Source organism: Oryctolagus cuniculus, chromosome 2 (genome assembly GCF_964237555.1).
Source record: "Oryctolagus cuniculus chromosome 2, mOryCun1.1, whole genome shotgun sequence".
Lineage (NCBI taxonomy): Eukaryota > Metazoa > Chordata > Mammalia > Lagomorpha > Leporidae > Oryctolagus > Oryctolagus cuniculus.
In genome coordinates, this window is record NC_091433.1 from 140,960,308 (window position 1) to 140,971,913 (window position 11,606).

At 41.2% G+C, this 11,606-nt stretch overlaps 1 protein-coding gene across 6 annotated transcripts in view; it reads left to right on the forward strand.

Moving 5' to 3' along the window:
* Positions 1-11,606, forward strand: part of FAM161A (FAM161 centrosomal protein A) — a 28,771-nt gene extending 17,165 nt beyond the window's left edge. For 5 of the 6 annotated variants that reach the window (XR_011386620.1, XM_008254359.4, XM_051838204.2 and 2 more), the window contains 3 exons: positions 784-883; positions 10,432-10,586; positions 11,043-11,606. Coding sequence is in view for 4 of the 6 variants with exons in the window: in XM_008254359.4 (XP_008252581.3) it covers positions 784-883; positions 10,432-10,586; positions 11,043-11,178 (391 nt within the window). In the remaining 2 variants the exon portion in view is untranslated. The remainder of the gene's footprint in view (positions 1-783; positions 884-10,431; positions 10,587-11,042) is intronic. The other variant, XR_007916270.2, reaches the window with a different exon arrangement.

Below are 11,606 nucleotides of genomic sequence, written 5' to 3' on the forward strand. Positions count from 1 at the left end.
ACAGCCGGGACTAGAACCCGGTGCCCATATGGGATGCCGGCACCGCAGGCGGAGGATTAACCAAGTGAGCCGCGGCGCCAGCCCTGACAATATACTAATTACTCTTCGGTAGTAAACTAGCTTTTTTGTAATACCAACTTGTATATAATTAAGCATCATTTTAAAATATAATTTTTTCTCTAATCCATGAAATCTCATTATCTTGATAGTGTTAATATATCTTACATAGACAAAATAGCATAGTTAATAGGATCTTGTCCAAAGATTAAGTATACTTAGGGTAAATCTGTATTTTAGTTCCTTTTCCTCTGTGTATTCTATTCTTAGAATCTTCTTCCCTGATCTGTTCCCATTTAATTAACTTTGGCAATAACCTTTAGGAGATCTCATTAAGGGTAAAAAGTCAGAGTAGGTCTTGTTTTCAGAAGAAATCCCTTAAAGAGAAGGTATCTAATTTGGACTGAGTTTCTTGGTTTTATATACTTAGAAACTAGAGAAGAGAACATTCATTTATCTCTTCAACCTAGTTTAAAACTCTTCAGTGTGTTATGCCTTGAAGATTTCAGAAGTCAATGTACCCACTCTGTTCCTAGGGCATAAAATGTGTGTTCTCAGAACCTGAAATGTTTACTCTGCCTTCTATGGGAATTTACCAGTCTAGAAAAAAGAAGTGAGGTAAACTGTAAACTATGCTCATGAATTTAGATTTGTCCTCTAAGCTAGGTGTTTTGTATGCTTGTAGATGACTTTTTTTATAATTCCATTCCTTTTATTTGATTTTAGAAAGAGTGAAAAGGAAAGAATGAGACAATACCGACAAGAACTAGAAGAAAGAGAAGAAAAATTAAAAATGAGGCCACTACTCTTTGAAAGAGTTGCTCAGGTTGTGTTTGTTGGAATTTAAGAGCTACTGTCAGCAAACCCCCCTCTCCTTTTTTTTTAATTAACATCTCTAGCTCCTAAACTTACAGTCCGTTTTTCCTATGTGTTAAAGAGGTACATTATTCATCAAATCAGCCAAATAATTTTGCTTAATATCTGAGCACTGAATCTTGTTGTTGATGAGGCACATAAGCTTGATAAAGAACATACTGCTAACCCAATTATTCCCACAATACTAGTTTCACAACCTGTTTTTAGTGGCTGGTCTTTTTCAGTACCAACTTGGTCTAATATTCAAGTGAGGCTTTATAATAAGATTTGGAGTTCACTGAAGAATTAAAAAATGAAACAAAATTGCTGATTGAATCAGATTCATTTCTTTTTTTTTTTTTAAGTGAGTCTGTAATTCATTTTTCTGTGAACTAAACTACTAAAAGGACTTCCTTTCTACAGGAAAAATAAACTGTGATCTTATAGACAGAGGACCCTCATGCTACTAAATTTATACTCAGTTTTTCAGTCTTTATCAATTTTAGGTCATCTTCTCCTTTGTCCCCATAAGGGAGGGGTTTGTAAGGGTGACATGGCTTAACAACAACAGACAAAATCCCTTGAGGCTCAAGCTGTTACAGTTGGACAATCGACAGCACTGGCCTGTGGCAGATGAGCATAGTTGCAGGACTGTGCTTGTACCTGTCAGGGACTCACTGAGGATTATGGGCATGTGTTGTGGGTGAATCTGCACATTACAGTCTTTCAGAGTTAAAGTTATCTTTTAACTTGCTGAATTGGATATAAATTTAGGCAGTGCATCTCATTTCATGGAGTGGATTTTTATTTTTTTAAACATCTCAGTTTCAACTTTAGGGAAAAAAACCATTTTAAGCTGTTCTGTATTATATACCATAGAGTGACTTTTGGCTCAAAGAAACCCTGAACTGCAAGTTTTTATATCTCGTTCTCTGGTAACCTCTACTCATTTTTCCCATCTGCATCTCAACATTCTTTTTCCCGCAGCTGAATCCTACTCTTGATTCCCTGCTTTGGTTGGGGGTATAATTTATATGAATGGGTCCTTTTCTTCCTAAATAATCCTTGGATCTGCCCTCCACCATCTCTGCTGGTGAAATGCTGGGTGAAACTGTTACTTCCTGTATGAATTACTACAATAATTTGATGAGTCCTGCTGCCTTGCCCTTTGCAAAGCCATCTATGGTATCTTCATTTTGCCATTCCTGTTCTGCTGCCAGCATGTTGGCCCTGGGTAGGCAGTTAATTCTTGATAACAGTGCCAGTCATCCATTCTCACTGATTACCATTTTCAGTGAATGGTATCAGGGAGTCTTGTCTTTAATTTCTCTAAACAATGCCATAAAGTACATCTCCCATATTATAGATGAAGAAACTGAAGTTCAAGGAAGGTAAGTAACTTTAAAATTCTATAGTTAGTAAATGGTAGAACTGGGATTGAAACCCAGATTGGCTTGTCTCAAACACTTAACTGTAAACTGTCCTGCTCCCTCCCAGAAGGTAAATCCGTGAGTCTTAGCCTGGAATGCAGACTTGTCCTTGATCCCTGTTCCCCTCTTTGTCTGTTGCTGCCGTCTTCCTGTTCCTATCTCCTGTCCTGTCACCCTTTACTCTTACATCATACCAAACTCTTAGTGGACTGCTGGTTCCAAACTTGAAGTCTTTATTTGTGCTGTGTCAGAACGTTCTGAGAAGTCTTTTTCTGTCCTAGTCTTCTTGTACAGTCACGTCTTGGACCATTTCTCCAGGTTTGGTCGGGTGCCCTTCTCTGTTCTCTGACCAGCCTGTACACATGTCTGTCTTCTGCCACTGCTACAGAGCGAGGAAATTATCTGCATAATGGTCTCTATTCCCTTCTAGGTAGGTAATTTTAAGGGGAGGTGTGGAATCATTTTACCTAGCACCTAAGATGACGTCTGACACAGGGGCAACATCAATAAGCATTTGTTGAACCTATACTGAACAATTATGATCAATCAGCCAGATAATGACCTTCCATTTTCTTTGTGAGTTTAGGCCAGGCAGAGAGCACTACTCTGACATATTAATGATGAGGTTTTGCTTTATTAAGCAATTTTGTCATGCTGTGAATTGGAAAATATGACAAAATAAATAATACATATGATATTGAACCCATACTGGTGTCAGGCTGTTAGCCTGGCAGTTGAGGCACCAATGCAGACACTCATGTCCTACATCAAAATACCTGGGTTTGATTCCTGGTTCTGGCTCCTGATACAGCTTCCTGCTGCTGCAGGTCCAAGGAAGCAGCATGGGAGACCTGGATTAAGTTGTGGGTTATGTGCTTTGCCCTGGCCCAGCCCCAGATGTTGAGGCATTTGGGGAATAAACTAGAGGGTGAGAACACTCTATCTCACCATCTCTCTCAAATAAATTTTAAAAAGAAATTAAACTCATAAGGAAATTTTATATATTGAAAACATTAATTTGTTCAGAGTTTATCATATTTTTATATAGAAAACTGCAACAAACAAAAGTATATCCCTTAAAGAAGCACATAACTTTAATGAGTTGAGTCCCTTGTTAAGTGACTAATCCTATTTCTCTCTGTCTCTCTCTCTCTCACTGTCTAACTGCCTGTCAAAAAAAAAAAAAGTGACTAATCCTGGAGTTGAATGGAACTTCAATATTATTTGTTATACACACAAGGCATAGAAAATTAATTTGCTACATAGATGATGCTTGAAACAGAAACTTCAGCTTTACATGAACAATCAGAATGGAGAAGCTTGTGCAGTGCTGGCCATAGCGGCCCTTTGGGGGGGGGGGGTAACCAATGGAAGGAAGACCTTTCTCTCCTCTGTCTCTCTCTCTCTCTCACTGTCTAACTCTGCCTGTCAAAAAAAAAAAAAAAAAAAGAATAAGAATAAGAATGGAGAAGCTTGTAAAATCTAAAACAGTGGACCTCATAAAAGTTGAGGGTAGAGGCTGGGGAAGAGTAGGGGACCTAGGTTAGTTTTATAGCTAATATTTCTTCTCCCACTTTTGGTCCTCACATATGCTCTTCCCTTCACCTAAAAAACTTTTCTTTCCTCCCGCACTTCCTGCCTCCAAAGACAGCTTGTCACAAAATAAGTTTTCAGTAATTATTAAATAAATGAAAGAGTTACTACAAATTAAACTTTCGGTTGCAAAAAAAATTTTTTTTCCTTCAAACTAGGGCATTGATTTTAGACAAATTTTTGTCATCAATTGTTTATTTCTAGAGAAACAAAGCTAATTTTTTTTCAGAGCCTTTGTTAGTAAAATAATGCTGTTTGTTAACCTGGGTGATAGCCATATAAGTATTGATCTGTAATTATTCTTTATAGCCTACCTAGATTTTATATTCTTTTATGATTGTGTAAAGATACCTGGAAAAAGCAGTAAGAAAATTTCATAGGAATATTGTTAAGAGAGTTCTTTTATTTTATGTGCCTACTACAAAAAATTTCTCTTTACCATATTCCTTGATCCATCAATATTGAGAAAAAAAATCATCAGTATTGTTATTTTTATGATGTAGAAGAAGCAAGGGATATAGCAAGTTGTCTTAGCTGTTTTTTGAAATTCATGCTTTACAGTTGTTTTTTAATGTATAAACAATTTATCTAACTATTTGTTTGTAAGGCAGAGAGACAGAGATATAGATAGAGGATGAGAGCTTACAGTTACTGGTTCACTCATATGCCCGCAGCAGCCAGAGCCAGGAACCATGAATTCAATCTAGGTCTCCTGTATAGGTGGCAGTAACCCCAGTACTTGGGTTACCTGCTGCCTCCAAATGTATACATTGGAGGAAAGCTGGAATAGGGAGCATGAGGCAGTAATAGAAACTAGGCACACCTATATGGGAAATGGACACCTTAACAAGGAGATCAAATACCCAGCTCCAGATAGTTCTGTTGTTAACCTTTACTTTTTACTAATATTGTCTTTGAAATGTTTAATCTAATGTTAATTATATTTACTTTTTTTTTTTTTTTTGACAGGCAGAGTGGACAGTGAGAGAGAGACAGAAAGGTCTTCCTTTTGCTGTTGGTTCACCCTCCAGTGGCCGCCACGGCTGGCCTACCGCGCTGATCCGAAAGCAGGAGCCAGGTGCTTCTCCTGGTCTCCCATGGGGTGCAGGGCCCAAGCACCTGGGCCATCCTCCACTGCACTCGCAGGCCACAGCAGAGAGCTGGCCTGGAAGAGGGGCAACCGGGACAGAATCCAGCACCCCGACTGGGACTAGAACCCGGAGTGCTGGCGCCGAAAGGCGGAGGATTAGCCTGTTGAGCCGCGGCGCCGGCCAATTATATTTACTTTCATTTGACTTTTTAAATTTTTTTTTTTGACAGGCAGAGTTAGACAGAGAGACAGAGAGAGAGAGAGTCTTCCTTTGCCGTTGGTTCACCCTCCAATGGCCGCTGCGGCCAGCACACCGCACTGATCAGAAGGCAGGAGCCAGGAGCCAGGTACTTATCCTGGTCTCCCATGGGGTGCAGGGCCCAAGCACTTGGGCCATCCTCCACTGCACTCCTGGGCCACAGCAGAGAGCTGGCCTGGAAGAGGGGCAACCGGGACAGAATCTGGCGCCCCGACCGGGACTAGAACTGGTGTGCCGGCGCTGCAAGGCGGAGGATTAGCCTAGTGAGCCACGGCGCCGGCCGTCATTTGACTTTTAAATATGAAAGTTTATATCTGTAGAAGCTTGTCTTCTTTATATCTTTAGTTGAAACACTGAGTATATTTTGTCTTTTGTGTAGCTTTTTAATGATATGTGGTATAATTATAGTTACTGTTTTGTGTTCCTTGCTAATTTTAGCATCTGTGTTATCTCAGTATTACTTTTTTAATTTATTTATTTGACAGGTAGAGTTATAGACAGAGAGAGAGAGAGAGAGAGAGAGAGAGAGACAGAAAGAAAGGTCTTCCCTCCGTTGGTTCACTCCCCAAATGGCCGCTGTGGTCGGCGCTGTGCTGATCCGAAGCCAGGAGCCAGGTGCTTCCTCATGGTCTCCCATAGGGTGCAGGGGCCCAAGAACTTGGGCCATCCTCCACTGCCCTCCTGGGCCACAGCTGAGAGCTGGACTGGAAGAGGAGCAACTGGGACTAGAACTGGTGCCCATATAGGATGCCGGCGCCACAGGCAGAGGATTAACCTACTGTGCCACAGTGCCGGCCTCTTGCTTCATGTTTTTAAAAACATGTTAAGTGGAATGAAAGCAGTGTTTGGGGATAATTTTCTCTCACTATTGAGGCAAAATTCTACATACTGTACCCACCGTCCTGAGATTTATCAATTGTTCCAGCTGGATAGTGAGGGCAGTCCTCCTCTCAGCTCTCTGTAAGCCTTGTTGTTATTTTCTCTAGTCCCAGTCCTAGCAGTGTCTTCACCTGCACACCCTGAGTAGTACCCTGCAGGATGAGCATCCTCTGCAGAGCTCCACAACTGTCAGCAGCTTTGCTCTCTCCAATACTGTGCCCTCTAAACTCCTGCCTTCTGGTCCTCCCATATTGGTGGTTCATACTCTCAGCTAGGGCATCATCAAGCTTTGCCTGGTTTTCCCTTTTCTGAACCCTGGTTTGGACACTGTCCCAAGGAAATAACCTGAACAACTGCACAGCTCACGTCATATCCTCCCAGTCTCAGGGGTATTTTCCTTTGTTTCGTGATATTCAGTATCTTGAAACTCATTGTTTCTGATAATCGTTCCAATTCTTTTGTTTGTTCCACAAAGGAGTGTAAATACTTTTTGTTTAGAAGTAAAAATCACTGTTCTTTTTTTTAAAAGACCAAAGTGTGGGGGCGGGGGAGAAAGATAAGAATCTTCCACCCCCTTGTACATTCCCCAAATGGCCGCAGTGGCAGGGACTGGGCCAGGCCAAAGTCAAGAGCCAAGAGCTTCCTTGGGGTCTCCCGTGTAAGTGGCAGGGGCCCAAATAGTTGGTTCATCTGCTGCTGCTTTCCCAGGCCATTAGCATGGGGCTGGATTGACTGGAGCAGCCTGGATACAAACCATCGCCAATATCTGATGCCAGCTTTGCAGTTAGTGACTTAAACTTGTGCCACATCAAGCAGCCCCTGAAGTTCACTTTTTAACCATGCGTTAATCCCAGACACAGTACTGCACTCCTAGGAGGACCTTTAAAAGAGAGCTCACTTTCTTCTCCCAACTTCCCCACGTGTACAAGCTGAATTAATATAGAGTGTCTTGAAGCACATCATTCTTATTAGAAGTGTTGCAAAAGTAGCACCTTCCATGAATCTCTTCCAGTCACTCTGTTGAGTGACAGAATCCTCTGAGGCCAGGACCCTCCAGGACATCAGGACAGAGGTTTTTGTTAAAGAATATGGTTTTACTCCTGTGACACTGGCATCCCATATCAGAGCTCTGGTTTGAGTCACAGCTGCTCCACTTCCAATTCTACTCCCGCTAATGCTCCAGTTGCCTCTCCACGAAACTGAATTTCCTCCTCCCGGTCGTCTCCCTACGGTTCTTTTTTATGGTGAAATATTTGTTCCAATTAGGAGCAGTTACACATTATTCACCTTGATGTAAAATATTAGAAAAGATTATTCTGTGTACAGAGTGGCTGTGACAGTGACTCATCATGTTTGGTTAACATAAATTAGTGCTTTTTTTTCCAGCCTGTTTTGCTGTGACTGTTGCTGCTAATTAACAGTTGTTTGATAGATTCACTTGCAGCTCTATGCATTGCCCATTTAGAAGAGTTAATTGTGGTCTCGTGGCTGTTGAGTTATCCCCCAGCAGAATATGCTGAGGATCTATTGCAAAACAAACCATATTGTCCTGTTTCTTAGAAATCCCAGGACTTATTAACTGAACAAATGTTAAATTGAATTTTAAACCAAATTCAGATGCAGGCTTGCTAGCATTACCTTTGATTAGTGTTTTTTTAATCTCTCTTATATTTAACTTGCTTAAATCAGAGTATACTGTTAATGCATACAGAGTTAGGTTTGGGTTTTTTTTTTTATTCCTCTGTGCAGCCTTTGGCGCATGGTTCTCATTTCTTTGTCCTGTCTTTCAGTTTACCAAGCTTGTCTGTTGGTATTCACAACCTGTGGATGCATTTTTAATTTTCTGAAAATTGTTACTCATAGTGGATCCTTTGAGAAGTAGTTTGAGTGCTTCTTTTTCTGTTTCCCACAGTACCAGAAAATGCACGGATGATAGCTTTATCGATTGCAATCTGTCTTTGCTATTTGGTTTCTCGTGTGGAGCACCAAACCCCGTGGTCCCTCATTCTGCTGGCATCCCTGGGTTAAGCGGATAGCTGATAACTGCATTGCTGAAGTCAGGTGGAGGCCACCTTCAGACTCCCACACGACCACTGCTGCTTAGAGCAGCAGGATGGGGTGGGAGGAACCAGGAAATAGACGAGAGATTTGGCTCCACAGTCACTAGCCTTGTGACCCTAAGTGAACCATTTAACCTCTGAAGGAGGGTCATTGTTTCCTTATGCCCACGTAGAATGTGTTCTCATCGGTGTGTTGGAACCTGGTCAGTCTCTCCCTTTGCTTTGGTTGAAGACCCAGAGAGCAGTTCTTAGCCCTGTGCCCGTTCAGATCCACTAACAGGGGCTAGAGTGGACTAGACCTGAGCCACCCAGTCATCTTACGGCTCGTGACACCTGTGGCCTCAGGAGCTATAATGCCTTCGATTTGCTCCAGGTGTGTAAGAGTCATCCTAACTCAACAGATCCCAAAGCCAGAGGTTTGAATCCAGCTCTGAATCTGTGTTTTTTCTGCCGTATGCCCTCTGCCACAGAGCAAAGATAACAATGCTGAAGATTTTATCGTCTTTGACAGATTACAGTAGGCATATAAATTGAAGAACCTTCTGACAACTATCACATGAATTTATTCTCCCATTTATCTATTTAAGAGGCAAAAAAAGACCTCCTATCCTATGGTTCATTCCCTAAAAGCCCACTATGGCTGGGACCAGGCCTGGCCAAAGCTGGAAGCTGGGGACTTCATCCAGTTCTTCCACGTGGATGGCAGAAATCGAAATCAATTACTTGAGCCATCACCAGTGCCTCCCAGGTCTGCACGTGCAGGAAGCTGGAATTAGAAGAAAAGCCAGGTATCAAGCCCAGGTACTCTGATACGAGATAAGAATATCTTAACCATTAGGCCAAATGCCAGTGCTGAAATTACCTTCTTACTGATTTTTCCAGGTATCTTTATACAGTCATAAAAGTATATGAAACGTAGGTAGTGTGTAAAAAATAATTACAGGCCAAAACTCATGTGTTACCACCCAGGTTAACAAATAGATTGCCAGCATGGCAGTAACCCTGTGCCCCTTCCAGATCTCAGCCTCCTACCTTTCCCACAGAGGTTCCACCATTCTAACTTTTGTGATAGGCATTTCCTGTTTTTCTTCTCAGTTTTACTACCTGCATAACTGCAAACAATATGGTTTAGTTTCGACTGTTCTTGAACTTTATGTGAATGAATCATACTATATTTGTTTGGGATTTGCTTCTTTTACTTAGTATTATGTTTTAGATTGATTTTTATTTTTCATTTTATTTGAAAGGCAGGGAGAGAGGGACAGACAGATCTTCCATCTACTGGTTTGCTTCCCAAATGCCTCCCAACAACCAGATCTGGGCCAAGCCAAAGCCAGGAGCTTAGAACTCCTTCTAGGTCTCCCACATGGGTAGCAGGAGCCCAAGCACTTGAGCCATCTTCTGCTGTCTCTTAGGAGCAGAGCTGGATTGGAAGCAAAGTAGCCAGGACTCTAACTGGCTCTTTGACATGGGATACAGGCTCCTCTAGCAGTGGCTTTACTGGCGGCTCCACAATGCCTGCCCCCAGTTAATTCATTTTCATTTCTTTATTAACTATCCATGTGGGCAGTAAATAACAACATTTACTGTGTTGTTATTTATTCATCTACCTGTTGATAGGTATCTGGACTGTTTACAGTCTTAGGATCCCACAGTTTATCCTAAGCAGTCTGCTACACATCTCCTAGGTCTCACATGTACTTTGTGTGGGTATATATCTACTAATGCAGTTGTTAATCATACAGCATGCATATTTCCTTTTTTTAAAATTATTTTATTTATTTGAATGACAGAGTTACAAAGAGAGGTAGAGACAGAGAGAAAGGTCTTCTATCCACTGGTTCACTCTCCAGATGGCCGCAATGGCCAGAGCTGTGCCGATCTGAAGCCAGGAGCCAGGAGCTTCCTCCGGGTCTCCCACACGGGTGCAGGGGCCCAAGCACTTGGGCCATATTCTACTGCTTTCCCAGGCCATAGCAGAGACCTGGATTGGAAGAGGAGCAATTGGGACTAGAACTGGCACCCATTTGGGATGCAGGCACTTCAGGCCAGGGCTTTAACCCACTGCACCACAGTGCCAGCCCCAGCATGCATATTTTCAACCAGCTGTGATTGTTAAACTTAATTTTCACTGGCGCTTTTAACCCATATATTTTAATGGAAATATAAAGTCTTTATTCTCATCTAAAAGGTTTGTCTTTCCTATAGAAAAATGCAAGGATGGCAGCAGAAAAGCATTATTCTAACACCCTAAAAGCACTAGGAATATCTGATGAGTTTGTTTCAAGGAAAGGCCAAAGTGGAAAAGTACTTGAGTGCTTCGCCAATGAAGAATCGCAAAGTTTCAGTGAAGATAAAGAAAGGTAACATATGTAAAATGAATGGTTTACCTTTGAAAAAATCTTACCTGCAAGAAAGAATAAAATTCTGTCCTATATCATTTTAAAAAGGGTTTTTTTCCTGAAAGAATACATATGAATGGTTGTAAAACATACACTGATATTTTAACGTTTGACATTCAAAATGTTAACATGGTGATGGAGTATTTTGCAGACTATGATTTCTATCTGATATAGATAACAAAAATAATAGCATTCTTTCATATGAGGTTTAAAGAGTCAGTCGCTCAAATTTGAAATAAATTAGTTTCCAGAGGAATATTTAATTTCCCAGTTGGCACTTTATAGAGCTGGTTCTCAATAAATTGGAGCTCAGACACTTGAGGAAGACTGGCTCCACGATGGCATTCATTGCAGAGTCTGTTTACCTTTAAGCTAGCTCATTTTTCCTTTCAAAGATTGATAAATTTCTTCCTCTAGCCTTCATGAAGAAGAAAAAATAGAAGAAAGAGAGAATGGGGAAGAAAGTTATTTTGTTGATGCCAACAGTCAGGATTCTTGCAAGGAAGAAGCTGAAGCTGAAGAAGAAAGTGAAGAGAAACCTGCTGAGGAATAAAACTGAGGAATCATGCAGCGAGCTCTCTGCATACTGTTTGCAGCATCAGGGCTGTCGCAGCCACATTTGTGACGTTGAGAACATCCATGGAGACAACTCAGATATGTGCGGAGCTGTTGAGCAAAGACATCTGTAGCCTAGGAGTGCTGCATCTGGCTGATTGGTCATTTGGTCACTTAGAGTAAGGCTTGGCCCATTCATTTTTTACAGTTGCTACATTTGGTCTGTTTGCAACTCTGATCTTGTATTTAAAAACAGAGACTCACAGCTGTCACCAACTGATTAGCTGTCAAAATACACATTACTTCGTTATTGTCAGTGGAAAAACATGGCTTAGTATTGAGAGCAGAAAAACGTGTTGGCCTTTGGTGACTGACCTTTTAAAAAATTCTGGAAGGCATGAATCAATAAATATTTTAAATTATAAA